Source organism: Scyliorhinus torazame, chromosome 11 (assembly GCF_047496885.1).
Source record: "Scyliorhinus torazame isolate Kashiwa2021f chromosome 11, sScyTor2.1, whole genome shotgun sequence".
Classification (NCBI taxonomy): domain Eukaryota; kingdom Metazoa; phylum Chordata; class Chondrichthyes; order Carcharhiniformes; family Scyliorhinidae; genus Scyliorhinus; species Scyliorhinus torazame.
The window spans coordinates 96,364,548-96,384,890 of NC_092717.1; the positions used below are offsets into that span (position 1 = coordinate 96,364,548).

At 44.2% G+C, this 20,343-nt stretch overlaps 1 protein-coding gene across 6 annotated transcripts in view; it reads right to left on the bottom strand.

Annotated features, from left to right (window-relative positions):
* The window catches only part of LOC140385401 (uncharacterized), a 649,931-nt gene that overhangs the window by 580,975 nt on the left and 48,613 nt on the right, over positions 1-20,343 (bottom strand). For all 6 annotated transcript variants that reach the window (XM_072467513.1, XM_072467511.1, XM_072467516.1 and 3 more), the window contains 2 exons: positions 18,065-18,135; positions 15,041-15,176 (listed from right to left, as the gene is read on the bottom strand). In XM_072467513.1, coding sequence (XP_072323614.1) covers positions 15,041-15,176; positions 18,065-18,135 — 207 coding nt within the window. The remainder of the gene's footprint in view (positions 1-15,040; positions 15,177-18,064; positions 18,136-20,343) is intronic.

The following is a 20,343-nucleotide window of genomic DNA, read 5'->3' on the forward strand; positions in this document are numbered from 1 at the left end:
CCCTATCCAAGCCCACACCTCCACCCTATCCCCATAACCCAGTAACCCCACTCAACACTATGGGCAATTTTGGACACGAAGGGCAATTTAGCATGGCCAATCCACCTAACCTACACATCTTTGGACTGTTGGAGGAAACCGGAGCAAAGCCACGCAGACACTGGGAGAACGTGCAGACTCCACACAGACAGTGACCCAAGCCGGGAATCAAACCTGGGACCCTGGGGCTGTGAAGCAATTGTGCTAACCACTATGCTACCGTGCTGCCATTGTATATGAAATACACGTAATTTTCTTCTGCATTAATAGAGAATAGTTTCTCCAGCCCTCATCAGAAAATGGGCTCATACTATTGTCGAACCCAGAAGGAAAAACAGAACATCAGATTTTTTTTAAAAAATTCTTTCATGGGGTGCGGGTGTCCGTGACAAGCCCAGCATTTCTTGCTCATCCCTAATTCCCTTGACTGATTTGCTTGGCCATTTCAAAGGGCAGTGAAGGGTCAACCACCCTATTGTGGCTCTGGAGTCACATGTAGGCCAGACCAGAGCCGATTTCTTTCCCTAAAGAACACTAATGAACAAGGTGGATTTTTACAAAAACCATGGGGCGGGATCCTCCGTTTGGGAGATTATGCTCTCCCGCCGGAAGTGAAATGCAATCGGTTTACGAATCCCCTGGGAGCATAATCCGGTAAGCAATTCCGTATTCCTTGCCATGCCAATTTATGCAGGGTGTGGAATATGATGGTTTCCCCGAGGGAATTCCACTATCAGTCCACTATTTTGAGCCACCAGACAATTGGTGAGGTCGCGCAGCCGCCCCCCTCCCTCCCCACCCCACCCCCGTGCAAAGCAGCCGCCCCCCTCCCTCCCCACCCCCCCGTGCAAAGCAGCCCCAAACCCCTCCACACTGCACAGCAGCCCCACAACCACCCAGAGACACTCCACAAGGACCCCTGTAATAGGGAGACCCAATCCATAATTAAGTGCAGTGCAATCACACGATTGAGGGATTGGAAAGCATTTAAGACCATAAGACATAGGAGCGGAAGTAAGGCCATTCGGCCCATCAAGTCCACTCCACCATTCAATCATGGCTGATTTCAACTCCATTTACCCGCTCTCTCTCCATAGCCCTTAATTCCTCGAGAAATCAAGAATTTATCAACTTCTGTCTTAAAGACACTCAACGTCCCGGCCTCCACCGCCCTCTGTGGAAATGAATTCCACAGACCCACCACTCTCTGGCTGAAGACATTTCTCCTCATCTCTGTTTTAAAGTGACTCCCTTTTATTCTAAGGCTGTGCCCCCGGGTCCAAGTCTCCACTGCTAATGGAAACAACTTCCCTACGTCCACCCTATCGAAGCCATTCATTATCTTGTAAGTTTCTATTAGATCTCCCCTCAACCTCCTAAACTCCAATGAATATAATCCCAGGATCCTCAGACGTTCATCGTATGTTAGACCGATCATTCCTGGGATCATCCGTGTGAATCTACGCTGGACCCGCTCCAGTGCCAGTATGTCCTTCCTGAAGTGTGGGGCCCAAGATTGCTCACAGTATTCTAAATGGGGCCTAACTAATGCTTTATAAAGCTTCAGAAGTACATCCCTGCTTTTATATTCCAAGCCTCTTGAGATAAATGACAACATTGCATTTGCTTTCTTAATTACGGACTCAACCTGCAAGTTTACCTTTAGAGAATCCTGGACTAGGACTCCCAAGTCCCTTTGCACTTCAGCATTATGAATTTTGTCACCGTTTAGAAAATAGTCCATGCCTCTATTCTTTTTTCCAGTGCAAGACCTCGCACTTGCCCACGTTGAATTTCATCAACCATTTCATGGACCACTCTCCTAACCTGTCTAAATCTTTCTGCAGCCCTCCCACCTCCTCCATACTACCTGCCCCTCCACCTATCTTTGTATCATCGGCAAACTTATCCAGAATGCCCCCAGTCCCGTCATCTAGATCGTTAATATATAAAGAGAACAGCTGTGGCCCCAACACTGAACCCTGCGGGACACCACTCGTCACCGGTTGCCATTCCGAAAAAGAACCTTTTATCCCAACTCTCTGCCTTCTGCTTGACAGCCAATCGTCAATCCATGTTAGTACCTTGCCTCGAATACCATGGGCCCTTATTTTACTCAGCAGTCTCCCGTGAGGCACCTTATCAAAGGCCTTTTGGAAGTCAAGATAGATAACATCCATTGGCTCTCCTGGGTCTAACCTATTTGTTATCTCTTCAAAGAACTCTAACAGGTTTGTCAGGCACGACCTCCCCTTACTAAATCCATGCTGACTTGTCCTAATCCGACCCTGCACTTCCAAGAATTTAGAAATCTCATCCTTAGATCATAACTAACGCCTCCACTATTTCTTCAGCTATCTCCTTTAGAACTCCAGGATGTAGCCCATCTGGGCCCGGAGGTTTATCAATTTTTAAACCTCTTAGTTTCTCTAGCACTTTCTCCTTTGTGATGGCTACCATATTCAACTCTGCCCCCTGACTCTCCGGAATTGTTGGGATATTACACATGTCTTCTACTGTGAAGACTGACGCAAAGTACTTATTTAGTTCCTCAGCTATTTCCTTGTCTCCCATCACTAGATTACTAGCGTCATTTTGGAGCGACCCAATGTCTACTTTTGCCTCCCGTTTGTTTTTGATGTATTTAAAGGAACTTTTACTAACATTCCTAATGTTACTGGCTAGCCTACCTTCATATTTGATCCTCTCTTTCCTTATTTCTCTCTTTGTTATCCTCGGTTTGTTTTTGTAGCCTTCCCAATCTTCTGACTTCCCACTACTCTTTGCCACATTATAGGCTTTCTCTTTTGCTTTGATGCATTCCCTAACTTCCTTTGTCAGCCATGGCTGCCTAATCCCCCCTCTGATAACCTTTCTTTTCTTTGGAATGAACCTCTGTACTGTGTCCTCAATTACTCCCAGAAACTCCTGCCATTGCTGTTCGACTGTCTTTCCCACTAGGCTCTGCTCCCAGTCGATTTTCTCAGTTCCTCCCTCATGCCCCTGTAGTTACCTTTATTTAACTGTAACACCTTTACATCTGATTCTACCTTCTTTCTTTCAAATTGGAGATTTAATTCTACCATATTATGATCACTGCCTCCTAAGTGTTCCCTTACTTTAAGATCTTTAATCACGTCTGGCTCATTACATAACACAAAGTCCAGAATGGCCTGTTCCCTCGTGGGCTCCATCACAAGCTGTTCCAAAAAGCCCTCCTGTAAACATTCAATGAATTCCCTTTCCTTGGGTCCACTGGCAGCATTATTTACCCAGTCCACCTGCATATTGAAGTCCCCCATGATCACTGTGACCTTGCCTTTCTGACATGCACTTTCTATTTCGTGGTGCATTTTGTGCCCCTGGTCCTGACCACTTTTAGGAGGCCTGTACATAACTCCCATTATGATTTTTTTGCCTTTGTGGTTCCTCAACTCTACCCACACAGACTCCACATCATCTGACCCTATGTCGTTTAGTGCTATTGATTTAATTTCATTCCTAATTAACAAGGCACTTAGTACTTGGAATGCACTTACCTCTCTTTGATGTGGTCAATGTTTGTAAACATTGGGGTTTCACCACCTAGGCCACTGAACTGAGAAGGGAGATGAATGAATCAAAGCTGAAGATGGCTTGTAGAAGCTGTCAATCACAGACCATTACGAGAAAGGCATGACTGGCTTGCAGCTAGTGGGTTTGTGGGAACCAGACACGGGTCACAGCTGTTCTCCTTCGAGGAATGGACACTTAAGGGTAAGTGTTATAGCTGTAATTCTTCTCACTGCCCTTGTCTGCACTGCTCTCTATTTTCCAGACAGGTGTCTCTTTTCTTGGGGTGGGAGTTGGTTCCCTTTAGGCAGGCTGTCTCTGTCGGGGATCTTCTTTATTAGAAGGATCCCAGGGGAAGAGTCCTTTATTACAACGGGGGGGGGTCCAGACATTGCTTTGTTGGGAGGGGGGGGGGGGTTACCCTCGGTTGATCTTTACCAGTGTGACCCAGGCATGGTGGATATGGTGGTGGGCCAAGAATGTAATTCCATGAGCGGGGTTACCCCCTTGATCCACCGTGAGGTCCACTCTGTTAGAGACCACAAGTGATCCGCGCCCACATGATTCCCAGCCATGGGGATCGGAGAATCACAGAGGACCGGAGCATAGGGTGCCGGGCACACTAAATGGGTCATTAAGACCCATTTGCATTAATTTGCATCTGCCCGCTGGCAAGCGGTTGTGGACCTAATTCCCGCCACCAGCAGGGGATCAGAGCATCACGATCAGGTCAGCGCCCAGCATCAATCTTGATTTTGCCCTGACGCCCGATTTTCCGTCCCATCGGAGAACGCAATCCCGCACATGTCATGATAATTGACATGATGTCCATTAATAAGAGACTAATTTTATATTCCATATTTACTGATTGAATTTAAATTCAACAAGTTGCCATGGTGGGATTTGAATCCAACCCTCCCCCAGAGCATAAGCTGAATTACTAGTTCAATGGCATTACCACCATCCAAACACTTCCCCCCCCAAAAGGGAAGAGTTGGTTATAAATAGACTGAGGAAAATAACGGAAAACAAGACACCAGTCCAAGATTTATTAGGCTACTTACAAAAGTAGCTACCAAAACTGGTCATATCTCCAATGTTATTATCGGAGGATCATTAAAAACTAGAGTATTTCCCAAGAGATGGAAAATAACAAGTATAATATTAATCTTAAAAAAGAGATGACCTAGGGAACTACACACAATTGAGCCAATCATTTGTTGTCATCACGGCTTCCAATACCATGTGACATAAACAATTTGTCTGCAAAGTAGGAAGGTGAAAGATAGGAAGTAAGATTATCAGATGGATTGAAAGTTAGCCAAACCCAAAACTACAAAGGCGATTGCCAAAATTAAACTACATCAATGTGATGAGAAGTCATGGATAAGGTGCCAGTAGGATCATGCTGGGATTATTGCTGTTTCGTGCATATATAATCGTTCTGGAAAAAAGGATTGAAACAAGCCAAGTGTGCAGATTACACAAATATTAATTTTAATTTAAGTTAGTGGTAGATTGAAAGGTATTAGTTTTTGCAGATGGATTGCAAATTCTTATCCAATCCTGTACTTTTCTACATTCCCAAGAATGCAGGAGAAAATAGTTAGGTAAGAGGGTGTGCAGGTAGATGGTGGTCAAATTCAGAAAAGATTAATGTAAATTAATTTGAATTTGTACAAGACATTGGGCGGGATTCTCTGCCGCTAGGATGCTCCGTTTTGCCGGCGCCGGGGTGGTTTCCCGACGGCATGGGGCTGCCCTACAATAGACAACCCCATTGACCAGCCAGCGTAACGGAGCATCCCGCCGTCGTGGTGAGGCAGAAATGTGGCGCGGCGGGACAGAGCATCCCGCTCATGAAATTTGAATTCAAGCAATGGGCCCACAATGATATCTCACAGAGGCCAATTTAAGTATCTTTTTATCTTCATTTTAACGTTTGTTTTGGTTACAATCTAAAAAAGGGTTCCTGCAGAAATAAGGTAATAGTTCATGGATTAATTTGTATATTTATACACAATAGCATGCACTATTCCCTGTGCCTTCATTTCTTAAAATAAAAGAATCCATCAAGAGTAGTAAGAACAAGCTTAAAATATTTATAATAAACTGGAACCTCAGAAATATACTTTAAATAAAAGGAAACTGAATATAGATCAACCAGCAAATTTTTGAAATGATTTCCATATTAAAACTACATAGCTAATAGGTCTCAAAAATAATTCTGTACACATCCATCTGCAAGCTGGTTGATGTGCTGAAGGTTTAAGTGGTCAGCTTTAATGGGGAATGAACTGTACATCAAACTATTATGGAGGGTGAAGCTTTTATAGGTGAGATGATAGAGAACACGTCACTGCTATTTGTAGCTGAAGAGGATGCCGAGAAGAGGTACCTAGAGATGCAGGTGAGGAACAACATGGGAACAACTAGCATAGATAGAAGTAAACCAAAGGCATCTTCATATTAGACAAAGAAAGGAGGTTTAAAGGAAGGGGTTGGTGTAATATTTTCTGAAACACTGCCTATGCTGCATACTGGTGAAAAAGTGGAGATTAGACAAAGCAAATAATTACGGTATTGGCAGAGGGCATCGTGATTGTGGTCACTTAGGCAGTACCTTTTAAAATGGAGGAAGCATTCCAAGCAAAAAGGTGGCGTAGGGATGTTGACAGGTGGGATAGATAGAATGATGGGCTAACATTTAGACTAGATGCAGGAGTTGGACCTTGGGCGAGGTCTGGCTAGATGGGAAAAAGAAAGCAATCTGCGAAGACAGCTGAATGGGTCATCTCAACCTTAGTAACAAAGAGGTTCATGAGCTTCTCACACATTGAAGCCCAGGGTGGAGGGGCAAGGGGAGTGGGGTTTAAGGAGACAATTGTTAGCTGAAAATATAAGTCACAGGGCTATTTTTACATTCTAAGATGATCCTGGAACAGTGGGCAGTTTTGGAAGAGAAGAGCAAGGTCTAATAGTGCTTAATTTACTCCAACCAAATCTTGTGTTGGAAAGTTAAATCAATTGAATGCCGTATTTGTGAAATCTCTTCGACTTGAGGGGAAAGAACGAGGACTATAACAGTGACAGAAAATGAGGGTTTTATAGGACAAAGAGTCATCAAAAGCAAACGCGGGGGAGTTTGTTGTGGTGAATGAAGAACCAAAGACTAGACAACAGTTTGGAAATCAAAAATGAAGACTTCTAATATGAAACAGTTAACTTTTTTATACTGTAAAGTGCTGACGTGTCTATATTTTTAAGCTTTATAAATTTCTATGAACCTTTCTATTGCTTCATGGATATTGCATAGATTCCTAACCACTTATTTGAAATCACCGAATACACATGATTTAAAATTACTCATAATGATACATATCATCAATAAAACTGAATATTACAACATATATTTCACAAGCTGTGTTCATGACATGCTGTGTTCATGACATTGCTATCATTTAATTCACTATCCACAGAAGGCATAAGTAAAAATTAGTGCTTTGCAATGTTTTCCAATGATTTGTTCTGTCAAATTGTACAAACACAACAGGGTTTTTAATGGACGCAGGTAATTCAATTGTGTCAACTTTGTCTTAACTTTGTATTGCTGTGCTGTTGATAAATACTTATACTATTTATTTTCTAAAATTATCAAGCTTAAATATAGTAGTTTTATCGCAAAGCATTGACTAATAAAAATGCTACTTATCATCAACCATTGTAACAAAACATTAGGTTATTGCCTGAAAAGAAGCTTGCGAAAATATGACATATACTGAAAAATTCTTGGAGCTTTATGCTTTCTAGATAATGCATATTAATGATTGCTTCAGCAAATATTCTGCCAATTTCATAAAATTCACATGCTGGTAAAAAAAGTACTACTTTGAATAACAAGTCGAAATTAAATGTAACTCTACTTTTTAATTCATTCACAACTGGGCAACATGGTAGCACATTGGTTAACACTGTTGCTTCACATCTCCAGGGTCACAGGTTCGATTCCCGGCTTGGCTCATTGTGCGGAGTCTTCATGTTCTCCCAGTGTCTGTGTGGTTTTCCTCCGGGTGTTCCGGTTTCCTCCCGCAGTCCCAAGATGTGCAGGTTAGGTGAATTGGCCATGCTAAATTGCACTTACAAAAAAGTTAGGTGAGGTTACTGGGTTACGGGGATAGGGTAGAGGTGTGGGCTTAAGTCGGGTGCTCTTTGAAAAGGGCCAGTGGTGATTAGATGGGCCGAATGGCCTCGTTCTGCACTGTAAATTCTATGATTCTGTAAATTCTATGATTCTACTGAACTGTAAATGCCAATTTGCTGCTAAATGCACAATAGTTTTCAGTTCAAGGATGATGGCAGTTGGAGATGTGATTACAGTGAATCTCGTCTGGTGAAAGCATCATAGTTCTATTATGTCGGGATGATATTTTAAGATACAAATATAGAAATTATTTTATGACATTACTATTTTCAAAAATGTGCATATGATTGCAATAAATTGGCTTTCCTCATTTTTAGAATTACATAAAGTACTTTATCTTACTTCATGATTAAATTCTCGACGTCTTGATACATTATAGAAATTACAGAAGGATGTGAAATCGTACTAACATTACATTAATTATATATGGTCATTCCTAGGAAGATGTTGAACTGATAGGTGTGTTCTAAAGGAATTTAATAGATGCAGAATAGTTTATGGTACAATGCATAAATAGAAGAAAGCTGCAATTCATTCACATGAATGTATAAGTTCAAACATTTATTTTAAGTTTGTTGATCAAAGGCTAATGTTTCACTTGTATGAAGAACATTAACTTAATAGTTCAAAGAAAAAACTGGAGATGGTTGAAATGTAAAACAAAAATAGAAAATGATAAACTTGCATAGCAGATTTCTTAGCCTCAATAGGGAGAGCAGAAAAGTTAACAATGAGTATAAACTCTCTTGGAAAAAGGGAAAGGAAATAAAACATTGCCACAGAATTTGCAGTACAATGAATGGCAAGGCTGTCAGCCAGATGTCTGACACTCGTACATGAAGTTAAGAACAAAGAGTTACCGTCAGCGACTTCCGGGTGCGGCGATGACCAGCTAAGTCGCACGTTTCGGCAGCTTCTGGTGGAACGGACTTTTGGGCTCTTAATAGGAGCCCCATCGGCAATTTTAACGGCAAATAACACTGTGCGGTAATCCAGAAGGGAATCCCCCCTGGACACGGATGGAAAAAAGAGAGGAAAGTAGCCGGATTGCGGTGGTTCCTCAAGAGCAGCGGCCAGGAAGGCAGGCACAAAGCAAGATGGCGTCGGAAGGAGGCAGTTTACTATGGGGCCCTGACCAACAAGAGTTCCTGCGGCGTTGCGTAGATGAACTCAAAAAGGAGATGAAGGAGCTGTTGGCCCCGATATTACAAGCAATTGAGGGGCTAAAGGAGGAGCAAAAGACCCAGGAACAGGAGCTTCGGGTCGTGAAGGCAAAGGCTGCAGAGAATGAGGACGACATACAGGGCCTGGTGGTGAAAACGGAGATCCACGAGGCACAACACAAAAGATGTGTGGAAAGGCTGGAGGTGCTGGAGAATAATGCGAGGAGGAAGAACTTAAGGATTCTTGGTCTTCCCGAAGGTGCAGAAGGGGCGGACGTCGGGGCATATGTGAGCACGATGCTGCATTCGTTACTGGGATCGGAGGCCCCGACGGGTCCGCTGGAGGTGGAGGGAGCCTATCGGGTTATGGCGCGAAGACCGAGGGCTGGAGAAATTCCTCGAGCAATAGTTGTGAGATTTCTCCGATACAAGGACAGAGAGATGGTCCTCAGATGGGCAAAGAAAACACGGAACAGTAAGTGGGAGAATGCGGTGATCCGTGTATATCAAGATTGGAGTGCGGAGGTGGCGAGAAGGAGGGCAAGCTTTAATCGGGCCAAGGCGGTGTTGCATAAAAGGAAGGTCAAATTCGGAATGCTGCAACCGGCAAGACTGTGGGTCACACATCTAGGGAAACACCACTATTTCGAAACGGCAGACATTTATTGTCGAGGAGAAGCTGGAGTGAGCGGGCCAGAAAAAGAACGTTTGGGACAAAAGTGGGGGGGTGAATTTGTGGGATGAAGGGGGGAAAAGGGGGAAGAGAGGACTTCCCAAGTTGTTAAACCTGCGACCCTGTAACTTCTCTCTCTTCCCCATGTCATGGGGGAGGGGGTGAGGGAGGATGAGGAGCTGAGGGCGCCGGCCATTGGGGGCGGGGAAAAAAAGGGGAAGCGCGGGCTTTGTTCCCGCGCTATGGTAATCATGGCGGGAACAGGGAAGCAGGAAGGAGGGGGCCTCGCACAGTGTGAGCCGAGGTCACGGGGGGAAGCCGAGGTCGGCCAGAGTTTGCTGACTTCTGGGAGCAACATGGGGAGTGCAATTACGCTAGCTTGGGATCTAGCGGGGGGGGGTTAACTGGGTTGCTGCTGCTGGGGAGAAGGGGGAGCTGGTATGGGAGGGGGGGGTCGGGGTGGGGGGGCGCCGCCTGGGGGGGATACAGCTACGTGGGAACCGGGTGAGGAGCTGGATTGAAAAAGGAAATGGCTAGTCGTCAAGGAGGGGGGGGGGTAAAGAGCCCCCCAACCCGGTTGATCACGTGGAATGTGAGAGGGCTGAACGGGCCGATTAAGAGGGCATGGGTACTCGCACACCTAAAGAAACTTAAGGCAGATGTGGTTATGCTTCAGGAGACGCATCTGAAGCTGATAGACCAGGTTAGACTTCGCAAAGGATGGGTGGGGCAGGTGTTTCATTCGGGGCTAGATGCAAAAAACAGGGGGGGGTGGCCATACTAGTGGGGAAGCGGGTAATATTTGAGGCAATGACTATAGTGGCGGATAGTGGGGGCAGATACGTGATGGTGAGTGGCAAACTGCAAGGGGAGGCGGTGGTATTAGTGAACGTGTATGCCCCGAACTGGGATGATGCCAATTTTATGAGGCGTTTGTTAGGACGAATCCCGGACCTAGAAGTGGGGAAGTTGGTAATGGGTGGAGACTTTAATACGGTGCTGGACCCAGGGCTGGACAGATCGAGGTCCTGGACCGGAAGGAGGCCGGCTGCAGCTAGGGTGCTTAAGGATTTTATGGTGCAGATGGGAGGAGTAGATCCCTGGAGATTTAGTAGACCTAGGAGTGAGGAGTTTTTGTTTTTCTCCTATGTACATAAAGTATTTTCACGAATAGATTTTTTTGTTTTGGGAAGGGCACTGATCCCAAAGGTGACGGGGACGGAGTACATGGCTATAACCATTTTGGATCATGCTCCACACTGGGTGGACCTGGAGATAGGGGAAGAAAAACAACAGCTTCCACCCTGGAGAATGGACACGGATTATTGGCAGATGAGGGGGTGTGTTTAAGGGTGAGGGGGTGTATTGAAAGGTACTTGGAAATTAATGATAATGGGGAGGTACAGGTGGGAGTGGTCTGGGAGGCACTGAAGGCAGTGGTTAGAGGGGAGCTGATATCTATTAAGGCACATAAAGGAAAGCAGGAGGGTAGGGAACGGGAGCGGTTGTTGAAAGAACTTCTGAGGGTGGACAGACAATACGCGGAGGCACCGGAGGAGGGACTATACAGGGAAAGGCAAAGGCTACATGTAGAATTTGACTTGTTGACTACGGGTAAGGCAGAGGCACAATGGAGGGAGGCACAGGGTGTACAGTACGAAAATGGGGAGAAGGCGAGTAGGTTGTTGGCCACCAACTGAGGAAAAGGGGAGCAGCGAGGGAGATAGGGGGGGGTGAGAGATGAGGAGGGAGAGATGGAGCGGGGAGCGGAGAGAGTGAATGGAGTGTTCAAGGCATTTTATAAAAGATTATTTGAAGCGCAGCCCCCGGACGGGAAGGAGAGAATGATGTGCTTTCTGGATCAGCTGGAATTTCCTAAGGTGGAGGAGCAGGAGAGAGTGGGGCTGGGAGCACAGATTGAGACGGAGGAAGTAGTGAAAGGGATTGGAAGCATGCAGGCGGGGAAGGCCCCGGGACCAGACGGATTCCCAGTTGAATTCTATAAGAAATATTTGGACTTGCTGGCCCCGCTACTGATGAGAACCTTTAATGAGGCGAGGGAAAGGGGGCAGCTGCCCCCGACTATGTCAGAGGCAACGATATCGCTCCTCCTAAAGAAGGAAAAAGACCCGCTGCAATGCGGGTCATACAGGCCCATTTCCCTCCTGAATGTGGATGCTAAGATTCTGGCCAAGGTAATGTCAATGAGGATAGAGGATTGTGTCCCGGGGGTGGTCCATGAGGACCAAACTGGGTTTGTGAAGGGGAGACAGCTAAATACAAATATACAGAGGCTGCTACGGGTAATGATGATGCCCCCACCAGAGGGGGAAGCGGAGATAGTGGTGGCGATGGATGCCGAGAAAGCATTTGATAAGTGTGGAGTGGGATTATTTGTGGGAGGTGTTGAGGAGATTTGGCTTTGGGGATGGGTATATCAGGTGGGTACAGTTGCTGTATAGGGCCCCGATGGCGAGCATGGTCACGAATGGACGGGGATCTGACTATTTTCGGCTCCATAGAGGGACGAGGCAGGGATGTCCTCTGTCCCCGTTATTGTTTGCACTGGCGATTGAACCCCTGGCCATAGCACTGAGGGGTTCCAGGAAGTGGAGGGGAGTACTTAGGGGGGGGAGAAGAACACTGGGTATCTCTGTATGCGGATGATTTGTTGCTATATGTGGCGAACCCGGCGGAGGGGATGCCAGAGATAATGCGGATACTTGGGGAGTTTGGGGATTTTTCAGGGTATAAACTGAACATGGGGAAAAGTGAGTTATTTGTGGTGCATCCGGGGGAGCAGAGCAGAGAGATAGAGGATTTACCGTTGAGGAAGGTAACAAGGGACTTCCGGTACCTGGGGATCCAGATAGCCAAGAATTGGGGTACATTACATAGGCTTAATTTAACACGGTTGGTGGAACAGATGGAGGAGGATTTCAAGAGATGGGACATGGTGTCCCTGTCATTGGCAGGTAGGGTGCAGGCGGTTAAAATGGTGGTCCTCCCGAGATTCCTTTTTGTGCTCCAGTGCCTCCCAGTGGTGATCACGAAGGCTTTTTTCAAAAGAATTGAGAAGAGCATTATGAGTTTTTTGTGTGGCTGGGAAGACCCCGAGAGTGAGGCGGGGATTCTTGCAGCGAAGTAGGGACAGGGGGGGGGCTGGCACTACCGAGCCTAAGTGAGTACTACTGGGCCGCCAATGTTTCAATGGTGTGTAAGTGGATGGGAGAAGGGGAGGGAGCGGCGTGGAAGAGATTGGAGAGGGCGTCCTGCAGGGGGACTAGCCTGCAAGCAATGGTGACGGCGCCGTTGCCGTTCTCACCAAAGAAATACACCACAAGCCTGGTGGTGGTGGCTACATTGAAAATTTGGGGGCAGTGGAGACGGCATAGGGGAGGGACGGGAGCTTCGCTGCGGTCCCCGATAAGAAACAATCATAGGTTTGTTCCGGGGAGAATGGATGGGGGATTTGGAGCATGGCAAAGAGCTGGGGTAGTACAATTAAGAGATCTATTTGTAGATGGGACGTTTGCGAGTCTGGGAGCACTGACGGAGAAATATGGGTTGCCCCAAGGGAATGCATTTCGGTATATGCAATTGAGGGCTTTTGCGAGGCAACAGGTGAGGGAATTCCCGCAGCTACAAACGCAGGAAGTGCAGGATAGAGTGATCTCAGAGACATGGGTGGGGGACGGTAAGGTGGCGGACATATACAGGGAGATGAGGGACGAGGGGGAGATCATGGTAGATGAGCTGAAAGGGAAATGGGAAGAAGAACTGGGGGAGGAGATTGAGGAGGGGCTATGGGCTGATGCCCTACGTAGGGTAAACTCATCGTCCTCGTGTGCCAGGCTAAGCCTGATACAATTTAAGGTGCTACACAGGGCGCATATGACTGGAGCACGGCTTAGTACATTTTTGGGGGTAGAGGATAGGTGTGCGAGATGCTAGAGAGGCCCAGCGAATCACACCCACATGTTCTGGTCATGCCCGGCACTACAGGGGTTCTGGGTGGGGGTGGCAAAGGTGCTTTCGAAGGTGGTGGGGGTCCGGGTCGAACCAAGCTGGGGGTTGGCTATATTTGGGGTTGCAGAAGAGCCAGGAGTGCAGGAGGCGAGAGAGGCTGACGTGTTGGCCTTTGCGTCCCTTGTAGCCCGGCGCAGGATATTGTTAATGTGGAAGGAAGCCAAATCCCCGGGTGTGGAGACCTGGATAAACGATATGGCAGGGTTCATAAAGTTAGAACGGATTAAGTTTGTGTTAAGGGGTTCGGCTCAGGGGTTCACCAGGCGGTGGCAACCGTTCGTCGACTACCTCACAGAAAGATAGAGGGAATGGAAAAGAAGTAGATAACAGCAGCAACCCGGGGGGGGGGGGGGGAGAGAGGAATCGGACGGACTCTCAGGGATGTTATTGTATATGTATAGGTATTTGGTATATGTAATTGTATATTGGATTGTTGGATTGTATTTTTGGAGAGTATTTATTTTGGACAAGGCAGTTGCCATTTAGTTTTGTTTTTTGTTTTTGTTTATATATTACTTATTTATTTGTTTAAAAATGGCCACGGTTATTTATATTGCTTTATTGTTGTGTAAAAGAAACACTACGTATTGTTATGTTTGGTCAAAAAACTTGAATAAAATATATTTTTTTTTTTAAAAAGAGTTACCGTCAGCGATACCCAGGACCTCCTTGTGCGCACTGTTCCAGTCTTCGCTGAAGGAATTATTAGAAATTACTGATTTGATATGAACTACAACTATTTATACTGTACACTATTCTCACTGGAAAACCAATTAAAATGTTAAACCTTTTTCAATCAGGAGTAACTATGTTTTTAAATGATTAACTAAGTAATAACTACTGAACAATCCCTTTGGTCCTGAAAAACAAATTGTCCAATTCTGAAACTGACAGGCCAGGGAGAAGGTGAAGGTCTCAGCTACATTGGTAGGATTTGGCTTTGCGGGGGGGCCTAACCCTGGCGGAACCATCCAAAGTTAGCGATTGAAATCGCCTTTTCGGATGGTTCACAGTGCAGCACAATTGCGTGGGGAAGATAGTGCTTTGGACAATTGCCATGCAAATGCTGACCTGGGAAGTTCTGAGAGGAACCTCTCAAATCCAACACTGGGAAGTCCGGAGGTTATGGCCCATTATGATTTATATTCTCTGCTTTTTACTTTCTGGTTTGTTGTCTGTGAGAATTCTTCAATTGGATTGGCTGATTTGCTTTTTTTTCTGCTTGCCCTGTCTCTGGCTACTACAAATTCCCTGTAAATTGTGGCAAATAGGAATAGACACCATTCATTAACTTATCTGTTCTCTCCAGAGGCTAACTTTTGCAGAGTATTCAAGCACTTTCTGGTGCAAGTAATTTCCTTTCAACAGCATAATTAAGCATACCTCAACATTACTTTGTTCATCTTCACACAACACTTCTTTTAATTCCTCAGAAAACCTCGGAGCCATTTGATCTCCAGCTACCAAATGAGATTTTAGGCTTTCCAAGTGGGGTTTCAAAATCTTCTCCGATTTCTTTCTGTTGGGTACAAATATACAGTTCACAGCCAAAATAAAATGTAATTAACTACCAATAACATGTTGATATTTACTAACAGCACATGAAAAAAAATTGTAAAAACAAAAAAAAACAAAATGCAAGTTACTTTATCACAATTACATCTTTTTTATTGCATGATTTTGCTATGTTGCGCGGAACCTCAAGGTTTCTGGGCATAATTTTAAGCAAAGATTAAAAAACAGACAAAACCCTATAATGAAAGCAAATCTTTAATGGTGAGCTCAACATTGTAAGCTTTATGTCGTATCACATTACTAATAACCAAATTAAGTCAGAAATAAAATAGGAACCATGAAGATCTAAGTAATGTGTGTGTTGTCAATTTTATTAATGTAAAAGGTGGGCTACCAGTCCTTTGTCTGGGAAATCCTTGATGCACCGAATGGCCTATTCCCGCTCCTATTTCTTAAATCGAGCGATTAAAATAAAAAAATAAGAATTTGAAAACAAAACACTCTTTCATGAGGTAATAAGCAGAAATATTTTTCCTATGGACCAAATATCGAACAGCTTTCATTCAATAATTAATATTTCATGCAACAATTAATATCCTTCACAATTATTGTAATGAACAATATTAGTCCCACAAATATGAAACACATACCTAAATTCACACAAAATTATACTTGACTTTTTTTTGCAGTTAATTTGCTTTTGTTTATTATACTTGATTCTAGTTTAATTAGATTTACAATTTTTCCCATGTGATTTCTATTAATCATATACCTCCTCAGTGTCTCTGTCAAAATCCTCAGGATCAAAATATCAATGTTTGTTAATACTCTGAATATTTCATCATCGGTGCCAAAGGCAGCATCTGCAGTACCACCCTCTACATTTTCAATGACGCTTTTTACATTTTCAATGCTTCTCGTAACATTAATTTTTTAATGATATACCATGGTAGAATTTCCTTCTTGAGCCCAAATAAAGAGATTTCTTGACGATCCTACTCAACTGTTATATTTACTGATTTTTTTTCAAGAAGGGTTTGGATTTTTTTGTTGTTCACATAAGAACATTTAGTGAGTCAGGTGGCTCACTTAAAGATGGCAATTGTCCTTTACCATTTCTGGGGAAAAGCCTCTGACTATCCACTAAATTTATTCTGAGGTTTAATAAATTTAGTGGATAGTCAAGAGGCTTTTCCCCAGAGTAGAGGGGTCAATTACTAGGGGGCATAGATTTAAGGTGAGAGGGGCAAGGTTTAGAGTAGATGCACGAGGCAAGTTTTTTTTACACAGAGGGTAGTGGGTGCCTGGAACTCGCTACCGGAAGTGGTGGTGGAAGCAGGGACGATAGTGACATTTAAGGGGCATCTTGACAAATACATGAATAGGATGGGAATAGAGGGATACGGACCCAAGAAGTGTAGAAGATTGTAGTTTAGTCGGGCAGCACGGTCGGCACGGGCTTGGAGGGCCAAAGGGCCTGTTCCTGTGCTGTACATTTCTTTGTTCTTTGTTCATTGTAATACAGCTTTACAAATTATGTTGTAGGACTAAAAAATGATGCTGGATCTTTATCCAAATGATCAGTGTTAAAACAAAAAGGAAACTCAAAAGCTATGTTGGCCATAGGCTCGATGTTAGGCTTTTCGTACTGTCATTTTATTCTATTAGCATAGCCGAACAAAATTAGGTATGAATATGCAGTAATAGCATGCAAATTGGTCTCCCACAATTGCCTCGAGGCAGTGGTCTTTGCATTGCTAAACTCAATTCCTTCTACATCATTACCACAGCCTGGCATAATTCATCAGAAAAATTGTTCAACCTTATTGCAAGTGCCTAGCCAGTAAAACCATCAGTTGCTGTTAACCACTGTCTGACAACAGAATGTTAGCTCCACCATCCCCAGTTCCCTGCCACTCCTGCACTTGTACAAATCTCCCTTGGGTAATGTTAGACACTACACTTGAGCCTGCCAAAACAATTAACCCCTCTGTTAATTAGAAGGAAATGTCAAGTTCACAGATGGTACAGCTGGCATGCAGCCATCCAGTCAACTGCTACTGAAAGCAGCTACCCTGCTGCTGACAACTGTTCCAAAACAGCAGATGTCAAAACCTTACCCAGTTGAAAAAAGGCTAAACAACAGGGAAGGCTCCATGGTTTCAGACCACAACAAATACTTCAATAATTTAATATTAATCTGCCTGTTGTTATATTAACTGATCTTACATGAATATGGTGCATTACAAAGTAGGCAGCATAACTGGACTAGCAACTTCTGCATACTGCAATTAACAATTGAATTACTGATGGAAGCATGCCCTTTCAGTGTTTCACCTAATGAAAATAAATGTTAAAATTGCAAGACACCACTGAAGCACTCTTGACTGCCTGGAAACTGATCAACAGTTATGGGGGCGGGGGGGTTCAAATGCTGTCCAAAACTTGTCAGATTGAGAGCCAAGTGAAATCCAGCATTAGGCTTTATTAAAATTATGCCAACAAATAATTGGACCAAACAGGTGTTCTGCTGAAGCACGCTGTTGAGGGAGATTAACTTGCTCTTGGGCTGACCAAGAGATACGTCAAGTCGAGGGTAGGAAGAAGGAGATCCCAGGCAGGGTCAAAGAAATAAACCAGGAGAGTTTCAAAGTTCCTTGTGGACTCGAGAAGATCACGCCCACTTCTTCTGGAAGGACAAAGAAAACAAATATGCAGCCTCCAGCAGTCCTTATAACGATCACCTGTTAGGCCAATAAGTGTTTGATACAGCAATATACAACATGCGTGACAAAGGTTCCACCCATTTCTTTTCATTCAAACACTTAGCGAGGCCAGCAGGTTACACAGCTTGACTTGAGCCAGACAAAATCTCTGTAACTCTAGACTTACGTGGTTAAACTATGAAGTGCTGGTTTTGTAACTTGCTCCAATGGAATACTCCTCAAGTTAAGGGAATAAAACTAGAGTGCATAAAAAGAAAGGGAATTATGGTTAGAAGAAACTCAAGCTACTTTCCTCTTAAGCATTCAAAACATTTTTATCTACAGATCTGGTCCATGGAATTCCATGGACGACATTTGCTTTGGTATTGATTAGGATGCCATAAAACAAAATATCTACAGATAACAATTGCTAAGTTCATATGACATTCTATGCAAAAAAGACTAACGCCCTGTTGTTAATAAGAGATTTGACATTGTATCCGTTACGGTTTACTGTTTATTGGTGGGGGTACATTTTGAAGAAAATTGTGAAAAAGGAGAATAAAAACATTTTTAAAAAGACCAAAGCCCATCTGGCTCACTTTCTGCATGATAGTGGGTTTGGAGCACCTTGCCCACCTATACACATCAGGACCACACAATACTCAAACCTTACATACTTCCAGTGTTGGTAATCCCTGACACATTGACCCTGCTAAATTTGTGCCACCTGTCAAGGAATACCTTTAACCATGTTATTGCACAGGACTACTGAAAGGCACTGGTGTCAGATCAAGCATTGAACCATGTCACCATGATAGTAGTACACAGTGCTATATGACCAATCAACACAAAGCATCAGGCAATGGTTCAATACCCTGGCTATCTCCAGAAAATGACGTGTTCAGGCAGATAAGTGCCCAGGGGGTCTTTATCGTGGAAAATATCAAAAGACAGAGGAGTTAATCCTTAAATTACCCAATGGTACTCCTCAAACTACAAACCATGACATAGCTACAGCACAATTCAATGGAAGAGCAATGGACATGCTGTGGACAGTTATTGAAACTTCACCGATATTTGACCAATGACGATAATTGAAATGGGAAGCATGATGCAAGATCTGGAGTTTAACTCTCATATATTTTCTATTGCACTGATTACATAACATGCTAAATATTTACACAATGTAATCAAGAATGGAAGGAAAGATATGACATTACACAGAAAAATAGGAAAGCTTCCTCTTCTCGGCTATAACAGTGCACCTGAACAACAAGATTAAAGCATTTCTAATGGTACCAGTGTGAATTTTCTCCATCCCATGCACCAAGTATTCTCTCATTTCCGCTGCCAAATTTAGGGCCAGCTTGCACACGTGTCCAGAAGGAAAGTGGTTATACTGACCAAATTCCGTTTGGAGCAGTCCTTACAGCTTACCTGAATGCTATAACCCTTGGTAACGAAGATAGTCTATCACAGAATTTCTACAGTGTGGAAAGGAGCATTCGGCCCATCGAGCCTGCACTGGCTTGCTGAAAGAGCATTCCAACTAATCCCACTCCCTTAACTTATCCCCATAACCTTGCACATTCTTCCTTTTCAGATAGCAATCCCATTCTCTCTTCAGTACCTCGATCGAACCTGCCTCCACCACCCTTTCATCACCTCAAGGTGAAAAAATATTTTCCTCACAGCGCGCTCCTTTTGACCATTATTTTGAATCTGTGCCTTCTAGTTCTAATATTAGGCGGGAACTGAAGAACATAGATTGGGGGTGGATGTTTGAGGGCAAATCAACATCTGACATGTGGGAGGCTTTCAAGTGGCAGTTGAAAGGAATACAGGACCGGCATGTTCCTGTGAGGAAGAAAGATAAATACGGCAATTTTCGGGAACCTTGGATGACGAGTGATATTGTAGGCCTCGTCAAAAAGAAAAAGGAGGCATTTGTCAGGACTAAAAGGCTGGGAACAGACGAAGCCTGCGTGGAATATAAGGAAAGTAGGAAGGAACTTAAGCAAGGAGTCAGGAGGGCTAGAAGGGGTCACGAAAAGTAATTGGCAAATAGGGTTAAGGAAAATCCCAAGGCTTTTTACACGTACATAAAAAGCAAGAGGGTAGCCAGGGAAAGGGTTGGCCCACTGAAGGATAGGCAAGGGAATCTATGTGTGGAGCCAGAGGAAATGGGCGAGGTACTAAATGAATACTTTGCATCAGTATTCACCAAAGAGAAGGAATTGGTAGATGTTGAGTCTGGAGAAGGGGGTGTAGATAGCCTGGGTCACATTGTGATCCAAAAAGACGAGGTGTTGGGTGTCTTAAAAAATATTAAGGTAGATAAGTCCCCAGGGCCTGATGGGATCTACCCCAGAATACTGAAGGAGGCTGGAGAGGAAATTGCTGAGGCCTTGACAGAAATCTTTGGATCCTCGCTGTCTTCAGGGGATGTCCCGGAGGACTGGA